General features: G+C 34.7%; 1 protein-coding gene across 1 annotated transcript in view; it reads left to right on the top strand.

Annotated features, from left to right (window-relative positions):
• Positions 1 to 19,281, top strand: part of LOC145276726 (leucine-rich repeat serine/threonine-protein kinase 2-like) — a 338,716-nt gene that overhangs the window by 215,660 nt on the left and 103,775 nt on the right. The window contains exons 44-48 of the mRNA XM_080127947.1: positions 1,631 to 1,743; positions 4,205 to 4,293; positions 6,381 to 6,475; positions 17,345 to 17,416; positions 18,923 to 19,005. Of these exons, the coding sequence (XP_079984073.1) occupies positions 1,631 to 1,743; positions 4,205 to 4,293; positions 6,381 to 6,475; positions 17,345 to 17,416; positions 18,923 to 19,005 (452 nt within the window). The remainder of the gene's footprint in view (positions 1 to 1,630; positions 1,744 to 4,204; positions 4,294 to 6,380; positions 6,476 to 17,344; positions 17,417 to 18,922; positions 19,006 to 19,281) is intronic.

Genomic DNA, 19,281 nt, shown 5'->3' with positions numbered 1-19,281 from the left:
CATTTTCTTATGCATGCAACTTGCATTTCTTACTCATTTATCATCTAATATATAAATGGCTCTGTTTGTCTGTCTGTCTGTCTCTATATTTTCAAACTCTATCTCATTCGACATTAAAAGTCGCAAAGCGACGCTAGCCGCCTCAAATGATTGGATTTTTTATGGACCGTTCTTTCATGGGTCTTTAGCCGGTTAAAATAGTTTTTAAGGAGTCAAAAATTGGGTCAAAATTATAACAATCGTTATACATTTTGTACACTCATCTTACTTTATTTTTAATTTTTAATCGGTTCATATGCGTGTCACGTTGGTACAGTGGTAACGTCACCAGCTTTGAATGCTACAGTTTTGCTTTCGGTTTCAATTCTAGCTGATGGCACTGCAAGTAAAATATCATATTCAAAGCCGGGTGCCCCCTCCCCCGCTAGAATATGTTAACATTTGAACTGATTTGATTTTTTTTCTTTTTTAAATGTTCACTATCTTCATCAATATAAATAAAACAAATATATGTGTCTGTGTGAAAAATATTTAACCGATAAACTCTCGGTCACATAACACTGAAATTAACAGGAAATAGTAATCATACCCCAAGGATGGTTTTTAATGAATAAAATTTTTGTTTGGATGCATTAGTAATGTGTACAGAAATATATCAACAAGTTGAAATGCAAAATGTTCATTTCAATTTACGACCTAGTTCTATTACTTTTGCGCATGCGCAAATTCATTCATAGCTTGAAGTGGTTTAATTTTAAATCTTTCTTATCTATCTGTCTGCTGATAGCTAAAACAGTACGGAACATGGCTGGTAACTAAATGTTTTGGTTTCGATTCTAGCTGATGGCACCGAGATTTTTTTTAACTTTTAAAATCCGGTATATATTAGGTGCACTATAATATTCAATAGAGAATTTGTTCTTGTAATAAGGAATTTGTATAAACTAAAATATATTTGAGTGTATTTTACTACTGGGCAGTTCTGTTGAATAAAGTGTAATTTAAGTCTGTTCTGTTATTAAATAGATGATGTAATTGAAAATTACATTTTTTTTGTTTTTATTGAATACTAGAAGATATACCCGGCGTAGCCCGGTATTAAACGTAACATTGAATTACTTAAAAAAAAAAAAAAAACAATGAAGTAAAAAAGAAACTGAGACATGTGCATGTGAGTATTGTTTTTTCCAAACAGTTCATTTCTTGTAAACGATCGAAACCAAAACCTAAATACGGTGAATCAGGTACAATAATCGTATTTTAGTTGACCGTACAACTAAAATATTAGACACAATACAAAGGAAGGTAAAAGCAAAGACAAAAAAGAATGTATGTAAAACGCGGTCCTAGAACGAATATAACAGGCAGCCACGTACCCTTAGTTGTGGCCTGCACAGATCAGACACTAGCCAGCGATGATGGATTGACTTTGAAATTCAAGATCGAATTTGCATCTATTAATCATTTTAGAATCCATTTTATTCAACACAAAAATATATTACACGTTTGTGTCATTATTTTAATTAGTTTTTTTTTTCCATGCTTATCAACAAATTCTATACACAAACTATTCTATTGTTACTCTTATCAATTATTTTATTTATTTTTTTTTTATGATCTTATGTTTCAGGTGATGCAAAAGAAGTACTTAAAATTGTTATTTACTGGAAAATGTGGCGACGCTGAGCAGCCTTATATATTCCCACCAAATAAAATACCCCAGTTTCTTAAATTGCTGGAAAAGTAAGATTAAAAATTTTTTTTTTTTTTTTTTTTATGCAATCAAAATTAATTTTTTAGTCATTTTTGTTAAAAGAAGAAAGAACATTAAATTCGAATAAAATATTTAAAAAATCGTTTACGTTAGTTGGCCAACTAACCTGGGAGAAAGAAAACTGATTTAACATCAGTAATCATACAGATGCAGGAAAATAAAGGTAAAATTAAAGAATTTTCAATTAAAAGTCGACTTCGAGCCATGTATATTTGCAGGCTGTAACACAAAAAAATTATATATTTAACTAGTACGCCGCCCGGCGTTGCCCGGTCGTAAAATATGCATAAATCTTATATTTTAATACATGCGGAATTCTTATTTATTATAAACAGGCATACTATAGGTATAAGACGTAATGTTAAATTCCTTCCAAAAAAAAAAAAAAATTAAATAGAAAAACGGAAAAAAAACTGAGACATGTGCATGCGAGTATTATGCTTTTACTAAACATTTCTTGTAAGTAAAAAAAAAAAAAAAAAGTATTCGAGCTGAGACTAAAACTTAGACAGTAAGGCCAAGTACGATAACCACTAGGCCAGCTTGACATGATTTTAAAAAAGAATTTTCAAACAAACTTGAGAAAGCTGTCATGTTTCATGATCACGCACGCACAGTCGTGAAAAAGTTGAAAACAGATAAAAATCCAATCACCTCCGTGTATCGATTTTTCGATTTTGATCTCTTAACAGACCTTTTTCCAGATTAAAACCAATGAAAATGTTTTCCACGTGTTTGAATATCCTATATACCAAATTTCATGTTTGTAAATCACAAATTCGTTTAGTATATAGGTGGATAAGTGTCCTCACACGCATGCATTTTTACTTTTATAGATATATAAATAATAATACAAATACTGACCCAACGGGTTAAGAGTAAGCTAGTAATCTTATATAGACATAGCAAACATGCACATGGACTCGGTCTATATCTGTAACACTCTTTCCTGACTAGAGAACATAGTCCAGAATCAAAAGATAAGGCCTACATGTGCTTTATATTAACTTTACTACATAGTCATCACCATTCTTAATGTATCTTTGCCAAGAATTCAGTGACGTATCTCTGCTTCTAACACACGTCTATGACAGGAGTTGTTTTCTTAGTCTCACACCGTCTATATCTGCAACAGAGTGGTAAATGGTGTTGGGATCCTTCTATCGATCCAGTAGATATCTCACTGCTGACGTAATTTTTGACCTATATAAGAGCCAGGTACGTCCAAGGATGGAGTACTGTTGCCACATCTGGGCGAGAGCTGCTAGAAAGATCTTATCCTGCCTTGACAGAGTTCTAAATAGACTTCGTAGCCTAGTAGGGAATGCCCTTTTCTCTTCCCTGCAACCGCTTTCTGACAGAAGAGATATTGCGAGTCTGTCTCTGCTTTATCGTTATTTTCATGGCAAGTGCTTGTCTGAGCTCCAATCTATGGCCTTGTCAAACTTTTATGAGAAACACTCGTCTAGCTGAAACCACTATCAATAATTTCCCCCACTCTTTATCTGCGTCTAAACCTAAACGTAGATTCCATGAACAAAGCTTCTTTCTTAGAACTGCACACCTGTGAAACTGTCTTCTGTCTGCCTATTTTCCAGCTGATTACAATATGGTCGTCTTCAAGTCCAATGTAAACAAGTTCTTGCTGAACCGTTCCCCTTAAGTAATCCAATTTACCAAATTTACACTACTAAAGATTCCTATGATATTTTCCCATTGACTATCTATCGTACACTCTTGAACCCTTATCCTCGAGTGGCCTCTGGGCCTTGATAAGTGGTGACTCTTATGTAAAAAAAAAAAAAAATCAGATCATGAATGAATAGGTTCAGTCATCATAGTAATGCAATCTGCAATCCCTTCTGATTTCGAAATAAAAAATTTAAAAAAAAAAAAAAAAAACTAAATAAAAATAGGATGCATCACTTTTGGAACGCCCCTCAAAGAAATCGGCCACTTGGGCTAAGATTTGACTTAATTTTCACAACTTGATTGTTTATATATTTTACATCTAAACTCTTTTATTACTCTAATTGATATTACTGACACTACACAGACATGTCGTCACTAGGGCCCACGACAACAGAATATGCTTTTCATTCTTTTCACTCAAGTATATATCCGATACAGAAGGACACAGTCAATCAACCGAGAAGCACATCAGTCCATATAAAAACATAAGCTATTAATGGATATATACTCAAGAGGCAAAACAATAAAAAGAATATGCTGTTGTCACCGCCCTAGTCATCACACACACACAGAGAAACACACACACACACACACACACACATACACACACACACAGATATACTCGCATACATATGCACATTGCACATATGCATACACATATTGCCAGGTTCATAAAAAATGAGACCAACTTTAACAAAATTGGATTTGGTTCATTGAAGTTTTTTGTTATTTCTTTAGATTCGAGATTGCACTTCCTCAAAATGAAAACGAGCTTTTGATTCCATGTCGGCTGCCAATATCTCGTCCGGGTCTAATAATTCCAAACTGTAAGTTGGCATTCTTATTCTTTTCCTTACGTGAATTATCTCTTACAATGAACTAGAATACCCGTCCCAGAGCGAGTAAAATGGGTCCACCAACCAAACAGAACATTTTTCCACCCTAACATTGATCAGCATCAAGAAGTAATCATACTAAGCTTTACTAAATACGTTTTTCAGATGAGGGTTGATTATATATTAATAGAATAGCGTGTGTTATTTATTTTGTGTGTCAATCTTAAATCCGAGTGTCGTTTAATTGTTATCGACTTCCATTTCTTGTAATAAATAATTTTACCAAGAATTCTTCATAAGTTTCCATTTAGATTATAGCTAATGGCACTCCAGTAATGTATATATATTTTTTGTTTAATAAATAATTTTATCAAGAATTCATAAATTTTGGTTTCGGTTTCGATTCAAGCTGAGGCACTCAAGTCATATGGATATATTATTTTTATTTTTTCAATTGCAACTTTATTACGTATAAAAATCAATAGAAAATTGCTAATAATATATACGAAAACTGCAAGAATTAAAATATCATATTTAAGCGTACTTTATGATCAGGCTATGCCAGACGTCCCTGCTAGCTTAGATAAATACTTTTGCAGTTTTAACAAAAGCGCTACAATTATATCATAGCGTTTCCATTTACGCTGAACATCGACAAAATGCCAACATCAATATATTACATAAGAATGAGTTCCCTATGGAATTTCCACAGGTCTGGCTAGTTCATATTATTTGAATTCTTTTGGCTACCGTTTTCATCTTGTGCAAGGCCCCATATCGCAGTGATTAGAATACTTAGTAAAATTAACTGTAAATTGACCTTCTCCTAAAGTTTAATTCTCAGTGACTGATGGAACGAAAGCATGCTACCACCATGAAGTAAATAAAGGGTCCCATTCGAAATTCCATCTAAATCCCTGAGTTCGACAGTTCGGCATGATGCACCTGAAGAAAGTCGGAGGTTACATCGACCAAAACGTTATAAAAATGACACTCAAGATGAGAACAGTAGTCTGAAGAATCCAAATAATACGACTAAACTTTGTCTAAAAGCGTTATCATGAATTTGATTTTAGAAAATTTCTAAAACTTAAGCTTAAGAAGAAATTGAAATCCAGACAATCTTGTTTAATCATAATGTCTAATGACTACGGATTAGATTTAATGCAAATCTGACTTTTAGTTGTTAGTATAATTGGTGTACGTAGACCGAAATTTCACATAAAATGAATTGCAAAATAAATTTGATCAAATATTCTTGGCTTCTATAATACTAGCCTGGGTGTCCGGCGTTGCCCGGGTGTTTGGAGGTGTGTGTTGAGCAAAAAAAAAAAAAAAAGTGGTAGTAGGCAGGCTTGAACCTATATCACGAAGGAGGAAAAAGAATGTGAAACAAAGCCAAAAACGTAACGTCTTTGACGTTGCGTCCATTGCCAAACCAGAAGTGGCAAAGGCTAGTCAATCGAAAAGAGGAGATGACTTTCAAAAATATCGGCGAAAAAAGCGACCCCTCCCTGTAGAAAAGTGCCCAGTTGAGAGTGAAGGAATTAATATTTTTAGCCACTTTTTTTATATTTGTCGTCCGAAGGATCTAGCTTCAAAACGATACCAATTTCATGAAATCCGTCGCCTCTGTCGAAAGTTTTAGGCATACATAAATACATTTAAACAGATGAGATTCATCTATAAATATAAATCTCACCAGCCTGTTTAAATGTATGTACGTTTCGATTGACTAGCCTTAATTTAAACTTCACCACTTCCGGTTGTTCTTTTCCTCCTTCACGGTATAGGTTCGAGCCTGCCTGCCTACTACAACTTTTTTTTTTTTTTTTGCTCAACACACACCTCCAAACACCCGGGCAACGCCGGGCACCCAGAATAGTTTTAAATAAAGATTCGAAAAACGATAAGATGAAGTATGCATGAAAGGTCCACATAAAAAATAAATTTTTATTTATATTTATTGGGACCTTTCATAACATTTTCATCCCCGAATTGCATGTTACAAAAGCTTATGTCTTTATAATTGTATTTTTATACCATTTCAAATTTCTTTTAATTTTTTTTTTTTCCAGGCAAATCAATCAAACGAATTTACCGAATGTTTTTCATTCCAATCGGGCTTTGGTCCAGATTAATCACCAGAATTATTGCTTTTTCCAAACAAAAAGTAAATAAATTTCGATATTTCTTTAATTTTTTTTCTGTATTTTGCTGACAAATTGATTAAAATTAAGTTAAAAACGTATTATTATTACTTTAGAATCGATAATGCTTGCAATTGTTTTCATATGTATCTTTCTTTTATCCCTTTCTATTTAAAATTGATTGAGTTTATAATCTAAATTCAATTCCGAGAGGGAACATCCGATTTCTGGATTCAAGATGTGCTCTATATTCTTCATAGCTCATTGAAACAAAAGAAATTTTAAAAATTAAATGCGAGGCCAATACATAACTTTCTTTTTTTTTTGAGGGGGGTGATTAAATAATGAATATGAGAAAAAAACTATACATTTGGCAAACATACGGTTTGTTTAGTAACTGGATTAACTAACTGTTATATTCCTAAATACTTAGGAAATAAAGACAAACGTGAGTTACACCGAGTGGTATGTGTAATGGGGTTTATTTATAATACAGAAACGTAAGGCTGCTCGCCTAAGGTAAATAGAAGTACATAGTAACAAGTATGGGGAAGAAAGTCTGATAATCAACACGTAAGACTATCCGTCTTACTGCGACTGCTTGTCTGCCGCTGTCTGCCAAACAGTCCAATATATATATACAGTTTGTAACCGGTGTATAGCCAGTTATGTTCCTTCACAACACCTCCCCCTGAAGCTGAAATCTTCCTGATTTTAGCTTAAATACCTCTTCCTTTTAGGGTCAGGGCTTAATCTCCTGGTAACTTTTCTCTTTCTTGCGCTTTTCCTTCTGGTCAGCGTTACCCGGGGTAAAGGTTTCTGTCCAGCCCGTATGGTCGGTTCAGGCGAAATATTCATTGTTTGCGGTACACACGCTGGTTTTGGTATATCAAAAATATCGCACAATGTTTCCATTGGTGTCTCTTCCACATTTGGAGACAGTCTGGGACGTATTTGATTTCTGTGTCTTTTGCAGACAAAACTTAATCCTTGGATGGTATAGACCATGCTCCCAATCCTTTTTTTGATAATACCTTCAACCCACTGATTTCGTCCATTTTGAAAATTTTTGAAATATACATTTTCACCTGGGGAGAAGCACTTGGTATTAAGGTTTTCTTTTTTGAAAACTTTCTTTTTCTCTGGTAGCAGCCTATCGAAGACAGATCTTATCTTTCTTGCAAACATTAGCTCAGCCGGGGAAGAATTGACATTATTATTAGGATTTGGTGTCACCCTGTAAATTGCTAAAAATGTTTGAATACATTGTTCGTCTGTGTCCGTAGTAAGATTTTTCTTAAGTGCCCTTTTAAACGTATCTACAAATTTTTCGGCCAACCCATTCGATCGTGGATGGTACACAGGTGTTGTCATATGTAGAATATTTAGTGAGTCACAGAATTCTTTGAATTCATGAGCAGTAAATGCTGTTCCATTATCGCTCACTAAGGTTTTTGGCACTCCAAAACGGCTAAAAATTTCATTAAGCGCACTCACAGTGTTTTTTGCTGTTGGATGTCTAAACTTAAATATTTCTGGCCATTTTGAAAAAGAATCTACAATAATCAAGTAAAAATAACCATTTATAGGTCCCGCATAATCAATATGCAGACGTGACCAGGGTAGGTCCGTCTTTGGCCATGGCGTCGTTTTTACTGGAGGATCTCGAGCTGCTAATTGACATCCTCTGCATGTCTTGACACATTTTTCAACTTCCTTGTCCATACCAGGCCAGTACACATATCCTCTCATAAGGGATTTCATTCTCGAAATGCCCGGATGACCTGTATGAAATTCCTTCAGAATTTTCCTCTGTAACGTTAGTGGAATTACGATCCTCTCACCATACATGAGCACATCTTCACAGATGGAAAAAGGCGTTGTTTGATCTACCTTTTTATTTTTTTTTATCCATCCCAATTGATTTTTCATTTTCTTAATGAAAATGTCATTTACTGCCTCTTTTTTTATTTTTTCGAAAGTTACCGGAAGTTCACGTATCATATTACACATTGAACTTGTACATTCACTTTCGTCTTTAAGCGCAGCAATTATCGTTTCTTCGAAACTTTCGCTTCTTTTAGGGATCAACCGTGATAATGCATCTGCGTGTCCTAACTTTTTTGAGGATACATGTTCCATCTTAAACTGATAGTTTAAGAGGGTTACAGCCCATCGCTGTAATCGATTCGCAGTATGTGTGGGAATGCCTTTCTTTGATCCAAATATGGTAAGTAGGGGTTTATGGTCGGTTTGCAAAATAAAAGATCGTCCATGGAGAAATCGATTGTACTTTGTAATTCCAAATATTATCGACAGCGCCTCTTTTTCAATTTGGCTGTAATTTTTCTCCGCTGCAACCAACGTTCTTGAAGCATGGGCGATAGCTTTTGTCCTACCATCCTCATACTTGTGAAGTAATACAGCGCCAACACCGTAATCACTGGCGTCCGTTGCTAGTATTAGTTCCTTTTCTGGATTGAAATGTGCCAATGCTAAGTCTGACAGTAGACATCTTTTGATATTTTGGAAAGCAGATTCACATTCCTTATTCCAGTTTCATTTAACACCCTTTTTCAGTAACTCGTTAAGAGGAGCTCTTAAATTATGTATGTTAGGGATGTAAATTGCATAGTATTGAACTAATCCCAAAAACGATTTTAATTTTGTCACTGAATCTGGAGCAGGCATCTTTTCAATTGCTTCAGTCCTTTGTGGATCCGGTCTTCGACCCTCTTTGTCGATTATTTGACCTAGATATTTAATTTTTTTCATAAAAAAATCGCATTTTTCTGGGCTCAATTTAAAACCAAATTCCTGTATTCTTTTGAATACTTCTTTTACATGCTTCTTATGATCTTGCAAATTTTCACTTTTAATTAGGATATCGTCAAGGTAGGCCATTGAAAATTCCAACCCTGCCAGCATCGTGTCCATAATTTGCTGGAAAATAGCAGGAGCAACCTTTAATCCAAAAGGAAGCCTCTTTAGCTTAAAAATGCCCTTATGAGTATTTATGCCTAAGTATTTGGAGCATTCATCGCTGATCTTAATTTGCAAGTAAGCATCTGAGAGGTCTATCTTAGAAAAAATTTTTCCTCCGTTAAGCTTAGAGAACAGATCTTCTGCGGACGGAAGGGGATAATTATGGTCCAATAGACAGTCATTTAAACCCGTTGAAAAATCTCCACAGACCCTTATTCTGTTATTTTTTTTCTTTACATACACGGTTGGACTTGCCCAATCTGTGTGGTTAACTTTTTCAATGACTTCCAGTTGTTGAAGTCTATCCAACTCTTTTTCGATTGCGTCCATCGCTGAAAAAGGCACATTCCTTTTAGGTTTGAATACTGGAGTGGCATTTTTCTTTAATTCAAATTTTGCCTCTGTCTTAATACAGAGTCCTAGTCCTTCGGCAAAAACATTGGGAAATTCAGTTTTCAAATCCTTCAGGAAGTCTTCCCTTTGGTTTGCTTTTTCTGCAGTTAAAACGTTACAAAACGAATTTATGGGTTTCTCCCATAAATTAAACAGGACAATCCAATCTACCCCAAACAGGCATGTATTCTTTCCTGGTACGACGTACACTTTGGATTTATGAGTCTGGTTAGCGAATGTCACTTTGCATTTTAATTCTCCCTTGAACTCTAATCTTTTGCCGCACACACTTCTCGCCGTCTTTCTGGTTTTCGTTAATTCAGGTCGACCTATCCTTTTCCATATATCTTCATTTATAATACTAATATCTGCACCGCTATCCAGAAGCAATGTAACCAGATGTCCATTTATCCGAACATCAACATATTTCCGTCTTTCGCAGCTTTTTTCTTTATTCATGCGAAGCGTATTTACATTATCGGTCCCTTGTCTTTTCTTCTGGGCACAGTATGTTCCCTTGTGACCTCTGAGACCACATTCATAACATATTTTGTTCCTAAACCAGCAGGTCTTATTGTTGTGTCTTAAACTACCACAACATTTACACTTTAGCTTTGGGTCTTTGTATCCTTTAAGGATCCTGTGTTCTTGGAACCTGGACTTTCTTGTGGTCCCTTGCCTTTTTACTTGCTGCACCTTAAAAATATTTTTCTCTTCAATGCGAGTGTTGTCTTTCTTTATGTTAATCAGACGTTGACACTCTTCAGTGACTTTTTGCAATGTTATGTTAGGATCCGCCTCCATAATTGTTAGGATCCGTGAACGTATATCTTTGTCCCTTGGTGCTGTGAGACCTTGTACAAAGATTAAACATTTAAATTGGTCTGCGGAAATTTCATTCAATTTAAATGATTCGCATAAACAGTTCACAGTGCAAGCATATTCTAGATAGTCTTCAGCTTCTGCCTTCTGAATGTTCAAACATTTGTATCTAGAGTGAAATAGGCTATCCCTTTTATCAAATATTTTCGACAAGGTACTAATTGTTTCCTCGAACGAAACCTCCTCCGGTTTTTTTGGTAGAATTAGATTTGCATACTTGGTGTTTTCATCAGTACCCAGTTTTTGTAGTAGCAGGGTAACTTTTTCCTCATCGGTCCAGTCTAAACATCTTTTCGTAAAAATTGTTTCGTATCTTCTGTAGTATGCAGGGAAAGTAACACCAGTATCCGGGGAGTAACGAAATTCCGTTAGTGAATTTGAAATACCCTCGGCAGAAAAATTAGTCTTCTTCCCGGTCGACGTTAGAATTAGCTTTTCTAAATTCTTTTGCTGTGTCGACATTTGTCGTTGTAGTATGTTTGTTTGTTCTTGTTGTGCCTCTAAAGTTTTTTGTGTTCTTTCTTCTTGTTGTTGCAGCTGTTGCTGTAGCTGTTGTTGTTGAATTTGTTGTTGTTGTTGTTGTTGTTGCGCTAAAAATTGTTGAGTCATTTTTGTCTGTTCCTGGATGCTAAGGGCTAGAGCCTTAGTTAACTCTGCTAATTGTTCCATGTTAGCTTCTAGTACAAAAATGTCTTTTCGAATTCTACACAATAATTCCAAAGAAAAATCGTAAATTTACGTATATCGTAAATTAGTAGCAATATGCAGACACAACACGTTTCAACAAAGTTCATCCATAGTAATTCAACAGGCTTTGTAAAATAATTCTTTTTTTTTTTTTTTTTTTTTTTTTTTTTCAACAACGTAAGTTCATACACAAAATATTTCTTACTTCCCACGACAAATAGTTCCAATTATTTATATAAAGGCAATAACAAACAATTAATTTTCCCAAAAAAAAAATATATATATGGCTGCCGTTCCCACGTGGCATAAAATGGTACAATAGTCGTTGTATTTATATTTTTTCTTTCGAAACTCGTAATCCTTTAGTGTAGTTTCGAATTCAACTTGCGACCATTTTTTTTTTTTTTTTTTTTTACTTGTCAAAATAAATATAAATTCCACTTTACCTTGAACATGTTTCTATAATTTCTTGTGAGTTCTTTACGAAGAAAAACCCGTACTTTTCGCTACTTTAGGTAGGAAAAATTTTTAAATTCATTGACGCACGTGGTCAAAAATCCTTGTGTAGTTTGTTTTTTTCGTAAAACAAAAAATCCTTGCATTGTACACAGTCCTTGGTACGGTAATTTATCTCTGTTAAGAGAAAGAACATCCTTTCGTCGCCATTGTTATATTCCTAAATACTTAGGAAATAAAGACAAACGTGAGTTACACCGAGTGGTATGTGTAATGGGGTTTATTTATAATACAGAAACGTAAGGCTGCTCGCCTAAGGTAAATAGAAGTACATAGTAACAAGTATGGGGAAGAAAGTCTGATAATCAACACGTAAGACTATCCGTCTTACTGCGACTGCTTGTCTGCCGCTGTCTGCCGCTGTCTGCCAAACAGTCCAATATATATATACAGTTTGTAACCGGTGTATAGCCAGTTATGTTCCTTCACACTAACGATAGTTTCGTATCTAAGTAATCAATTATTTGTGGCAGTTTATAGTTGTAATTGTGTAAGTTTATTTGAGCCAACAATAAATATTTTATAAATAGGATTTTCCAAATTTTATCAGAAATTTGTTTGCTTTTAATCTTTGATCCACATTCTTGACTTTGCTCATCAAAACCAAGAGGGTAGCGTCAGAACGTCTCTACATTAGATCAAATATCTTGTGCGAGCCCTTTTCTAGTCTCACATAAACACGCATTCACATCTCAAGCCATTTTTCTTGTCATACACATACGCGCACACAAACATACGTGTGCACATACACACACGTACATATATTCACGTTCACGTACATACTCACATTCATGTGCATATACACACACGCTAACGTACACACACATACGCACACACGTACACACACATGGGCAACGTCACTTCCCTTTTAAAGGAAATCCACACATGCGCAAAAGACCACCGGAAACAACTACAAAAGCAAGAGACCTAAGCTGTTTCCTTCTTTTCAATTCGGCTCCCAACCTAAGCGGTCGATGGACCGACCGCTCCCTTTCGGGGGCGCGTGTCCGCCCCTGCTACTATTTGTGGGGCAAGAGCCAACAGACAGTACGTACATCTTACACACTTTCTCTCTCCATGGCCTAGATTGACTTTCTCACTCTCTCTACAACAATAGACTTTCCTTTTCACCAGTTAACAGCGAGAGACGTACGCCAAACTAAACACGTGCTGTACCCTTTTCTTTCATTTGTTTCTTCATGAAATAAATTCTAGATCTTTTATTTCAATAAACGCGTTGTTCGTTTCTTTCTCAATTCAATTCATTTTACCTATTTTGTACGACTGGAGGATATATATAATATATCCACCAGTCCACTACAGTCTCTTTTGAAGAAGATTTGATAAATGAACACACTATTTTCTTTGACTATCATCCTTAAAGTGAGTGTTCCATATTTTTGACTTGCCGATCTCATCATCGTTCTTAAATACATTCCATCTTTTCATTTCTTTTTTTTTTTTTTTCTTTTTTTTTTCTAAATCTGTGTTGGTTTTAATTGATATCTGTTCATCTCTGATGAGCTGTCTGGTGGAATAAAGAAAATATTTTACATCATGAAACGCGTGTAAGACAGTAAAGAAGCAAGTTTAAGCAATTTACCTAAATTAAGAGAATGTATTCAAAATATAAAGAAATGTAAAAAAAAAATTAAAAAATTATTGTGGGCCGATTCTTTCCTTTATTCATTGGAATGTAACTTACCAGTGTGTGTGTGTGTGTGTGTGTATATATATATATGTATATAATATATATATATATATATATAATATATATATATATAATATATATATAATATATATATATAATATATATATATATATTATATATATATATATATATATATATATATAATATATATATGAACAAATGATTAATAAAACATATTTAATTTTAAAAAAGGAAGCACAAGATAAGTGGATAGTCCTTAATCCGCGGAGTTTCGAAGAAATACTCTCCTTCTCATCAGAGGGCAGGAATTAGCAAAATGCAGGATCGGATTTTGCATATAAAAGTATTTAATGAAACTACAAGTAAGTCACAGATCTTACTTGGTTAAAAAAAAAGAGTGAGGTAAGGGGAATAGGAGGTAAAAGAAAAATGATAAAAACATTTCACATGAATGGATAGTCCGGTGACGGGTAAAAAATGCAAGAATGGTAAAATCCAAAACGGTCGAATTTAAAATTTCCAATCCAATGGGTAAGTTCCAAATGGTCCAAAATGATCCAAAAGGCACAGGTAGATTAAAGAGAATAAAAGTTACATACATACATACAATATATATATATATATATAAACCTTTAATCTATCGTGGTCGAAAGTTACTTATGCCTGAAAGTATCCTGTACCTTTTACAAGGCCACTATTCACCCATGTATGGAGTATTGTTGCCACATTTGGGCTGGTGCATCTGTTACTAGTCTGTCGCTCCTGGACAAGGTTCAAGAGAGTCTCCAACCTAATGAGTTCCGAATTGTAAGCCAGGCTTCAGCCTTTCTCCCGTCGACGCAATGCTGCATTCCTCTGCCTATTTTACAAGTATTTTAATGGTAGATGCTCCAACAAATTACAAGCCCTTGTATCCCCTTGACATAAATATCCCTGATAAACCAGACAAGCAGCAAAATCTCACCCCTACACAGTAGAGATCCAGATGCCAGAAAGCTTTCTACTCTAATAGTTTCTTCCCCAGAACTGCTAGACTTTGAAATTCCCTTCTGGGTTCCTGCTTCCCCGACTGTACTGACATGCAGAAGTGCAAGTGTAATGCAAAAAGACATCTTGCTGCGAAACTCCCTACATAGTATCCCTGCAATTATGTCCCAAATAGTAGCCCCCTACATCAAAGTGGCACTGTGCCTTGTCTGGGGTGAAAATGCAATAAAAAAGATAAGAGAAAATCTCCAACTGTTTTTGTTTTTCGAGGAACACATGTTCCTGATGAGTTGTTTGGTGTTTTTCCACCATTCAACGAAACCTGTGTAAGGCAGAATAAAATATTATAAAAAAAAAAAAATGAATATATATTTGGATTTGGAATGTTCACTACTACTCCCCCCTCCCCCTCTCTCTCATATATATAGACATTTCTCAGAGAGAAGATTTGTCAAAGACTAACATAAGAGAGACATAATAAATATAAATGATAAATAAAAAGAGGGTGCAATTACTAATGTAAATTCTAGAGTAAAATCTTTAAATACAATCGACATAGACACAGGTTGCTAGGGTCGACATAGAGAATGCGTTAAACATGTAAAATAAATAACTTTATATTGTATAACTATTCTGTTACAACCAGTAGAAAAAATACCAAACTGTAAAGCTGCCCAGAAGATAAACCTGAGGACACAGATTCCAGCCCAAGCCGGGAAAAGCTAAGCTTCCATTTCAAATTTTGCACTGCGTATGTGCGAATCTTTTTCGTACTTTAAAATTGAAGAGTCATTCTCGCTTGTTGTCAGTATGTGGGGTATACGGTTAGAAGAGAGAAAAAAAAAAGAAACGTATCGGGCGTATCTGCATAGCTTTTTGGGAAAGAAGGAAAGGATGGCCAGCGCATTTGTATACGCGAAGGGCATCTTGGGAAGGCAGAGCATGATGGGAGAAGCTATTTTTTTTTTTCCCTGTCTCTTCCTTTTTTTTTTCTAAATAGGAGGATATAAAAGCAGGGAAAAATTCCCTGGGGGAGCAGAGAGAAAAGAGTCGTGAACATCTTCTCTTGAAAAGAATTTTGTATTGCTGACGTTCGGATTGTGCAGTGTGACATTGGTGGCGAGAGGCCAGGTGTGGTCGATTGGAAAAGAAGAGGGCAGAAACGTGCTATTGTCGAGAGAGTGACTCACTCCTTCCTGAACCCCAGAACCGAATCCTGATTATAACCCTAGACAGTATAATCCAGGTTATTTTTGCCATCCATAAAAGTGTAAATTTCACAAATAAAATTTCTGTAGGTTCTGATCTTTATGTAATCATCCACATACAGTATTATTTCACTGTATCAGCACCTTTGCCTTGCCAAGGATTGAAGCTACAACCATTGAGTTGATAGTCGACAATTCTAACCTCTGGCCCTTGGGATCGGTGCTCGCAAATGATCTCCTCAAATGCCCGTTTAAATAGACAATCACCCACCACTTTTACAGTGCTCGAGCTGCTTGTTTATTTACTAACAAACAAACATGCATATTATTTAGTTTCTTCGGGTTACTGTTCTTATCTTGAGTGTCATTTACACAAATTTTGTGAGAAATTCTACAATTATAAGCAAGCCTCTCATTGGCTGGTTGGCCATCCACTGTCTTTGCTTAGACCAATCAGATTGGCTGAGACTTTAACCACCGAGCGATGGGCTGGCAGGTTTTTGAATGGCTTTCTTTTTTTTACAATTCCAGATACAGCAGCCGTAAAAGAAACCTGGAACTCAACCCTCTCTGGATATGAGGCGTCTGGCACCTCTAACCTTTGTCTCCTTGAATCTTTATTTTTCAAGACTAAAAGATTAGGCTAAGTTATTATGTTTCCCAGAGACTTTTTATGGTCAGAATTATTGACCTGTCTTTTCTGACAATTCCTTCAAATGAACATGAACTTGTTTTTTTTATGTCGACTCTATCTTTCGAGGTGTTACCAGCTCTATTCAGAGGCAAAAAAAAACAAAACAATGTAAGAATTTTCTTCTCACCTGTTTTTGCCCCAAGACAATGGCAAAAAATTAAGTTACAACAAAGCATGCATCTAAAATTTGACACAATTTTATTCATTCTTCGTTGCAAAAAAGGATATGCGTATTTTGCCTCTGAATAGAGCTGGTAACACCTTGAAAGGTAATAGTCCTTTATCTTCAGTAGGAATTGGAATTCGGGTCCAGCACTGTTCAAAGATCGGATTAATTACAGCCGTTTGAAGGGCTTGGTATGATGCCTTCTGGTGATGCATTTCGTTCTCAACTAGAGTCGACATCAAAGAAATTCATGAATGTCCATTTGAAGGAAAAGTCATTACTGACAGGTCAATCATTCTGACCTTAAAAAAGTCTCTGCAAGACGTATAACTTAGCCCACTCATTGAGGCTTTAAAAATAAAATATCAAGGAGACAAAGGTTAGAGGCGTCAAACGCCTCATATCACGAGAGAGAGTTGAGTTTCATGTTTCTTCTACAGCTGCTGTATCTGAAACTGAAAAAAAAGACAGGCATTCAAAAACCCGTCAAGCCCATCGTTCGGTGGTTAAAATCTCGACTAATCTGATTGGTGTAAACAAAGACAGTGGGTGGCCAATCAGGCAATGAGGGATTTGTTTATAATTGTAGAATTTCTTAATTTTTGTAGGTTCTAATCTCTATGGTTTTTTATTTATTTTATTTTTTTATTTTATTTATTTATTATTTTTTTTGTCTTTACTTTTCTTTTTCTGTCTTTACAGACTATTATGGCATTAAGCAATCCCACTAGCCTGGAATGCTATCAGCAAGAGATCTATGCATATTGGTCAGAGGTAAGGATCACACAAACTGATTTTTTTTCCCAATAGTCTAGTAAACAAGAATTTATAATAATAGAGCATGGGAGGGGGGACTCCAAGAAATCTCATTAAAAAGAAAACTGTCATGAGAATGTTGTCAACGTACAATTTAGGGTTATCATGCATAAAACCAGACCCTAACTTTCAAACACGCCGGCAGATCTGTCAATTGAGGTATGGAAGCACCAAATGGATACAATACTTCCGCTGATCTTCAAAACTGCTTACTTATATATTTGGACAAAATATTAAGATATTTTTTAATATATATTTTTCAAACATATTTATTTATTTTATTTTTTTTTTTTTCAAATATAGTTACGTTTTTTTTTTTTTTTTTTTTTTTTAATGTACTTTATTTAAATATACTTTATTTTAACCTACGCAATCTATTACGATTGTCGCCGATTTAAAATAAATGTTTTAGCAATATCATCTACTGGATTCGTACTTATGTTGTTTGAATTTAATGGGTTTTTATTTTATTTATTTATTTTTATTTATTTATTTATTTATTTTTTTACAAATGCAGTAGATGATATTGCCGAAACATTTATTTTTAAATCAGCGACGGTTGTAATAGATTGCCTAGGTTAAAATAAAGTACATTTTAAAAAATAATTCCAATAATTATAGGCCCTGCCTCGAGATAAAGAATTTCGAAAATTAAGTGCGAGAAAGATATATAAAAAAAAATTGTGCTTAAAGAAACAGTAAGAATCTTTGGTACTTGTGCAGTTTAATCAAGACATTAAAAAATGAAAATATCGAAGCAAGGTTATATTGTACGTATACGTTTTGGACTGAAGATCTCCGAAAAAAATTTCATTTAATTTGATCGAGTATATATATATATATATTTTTACAGTGGAAAAACACGTTCTTATGAGAGCGCGTTGAAGTCAGCCATTATGGAATTTGTTGAACACGCCACGGGGAGATAACTCAATGTCAAGCGCCGACACTCCCTCCCCATCTTTAATACTAGCTTTACTTTCTTAAAATCTAACATTTTGCTCGGTATCATAACAAATTGTTTTGTTTTTTTCGCGGTAAAAAAAAACAAAAAAACAACTGCTTGATGAAATTAAGTGATTGTTTTTTTTTTTTTTTTTTTTTTCGGGGAACTTCGTTCCATAACGGATACGTGCAATGCAATACTGCAATATAACCTTTTTTTCGATATTTTCATTTTAAAAATGTCTTGATTAAACTAAGTACCGAATCTTTAAAAGATAGTTTAGTCTCTGAAGTAATGTATAAATGTGTGGTATTCGATAGAATCCCCTCATCCCCAGTAAAAACAAAAAAACTGAATAAATAAAAAAGCATAATAAAGAAACGGTTGAATTTACCATATATCTACATTTATTCTCACAGGAACGTAAGAGACCTGAGACACATAACTCAGGGGAGATAACTTGAACATTATCCAAGGGAGACTACTTAATATTTCTTTAATTGACTTTGTTTTTGTAGGAGAAATTTTTCCATTTGAAACAAGAACACAAGAAAGGAGATGACATTGTTATCCAAGTACCGAATACCAACTATGGATGCCGGTAAGGGAAACAAATTAATAAAAAAAAAAAAAAAAAAAAACAGATCTTGAAAATTTATATCAAATGATTCTGGCTTTGAATTCCTGAATCGGTTGTGATAACAGGCATAAATTTGGGTGGATTAACTCAAAAGTTTTTAGCTAGTGCCATTTTCTTTTGTTTATGATAAGTGTGAAATAGCATTTTTATGGCTAAGTGGACAAACTGAATGGCACTATTCTTATTTATTAACAAATTTATTGGGGAAGGTGGCATAATTTGAAGACATGCTGACAT

This window comes from Euprymna scolopes, chromosome 1 (genome assembly GCF_053919585.1).
Source record: "Euprymna scolopes isolate OS-2025 chromosome 1, ASM5391958v1, whole genome shotgun sequence".
Classification (NCBI taxonomy): Eukaryota; Metazoa; Mollusca; class Cephalopoda; order Sepiida; family Sepiolidae; genus Euprymna; species Euprymna scolopes.
This window is presented reverse-complemented; position numbering and strand designations above follow the sequence as displayed.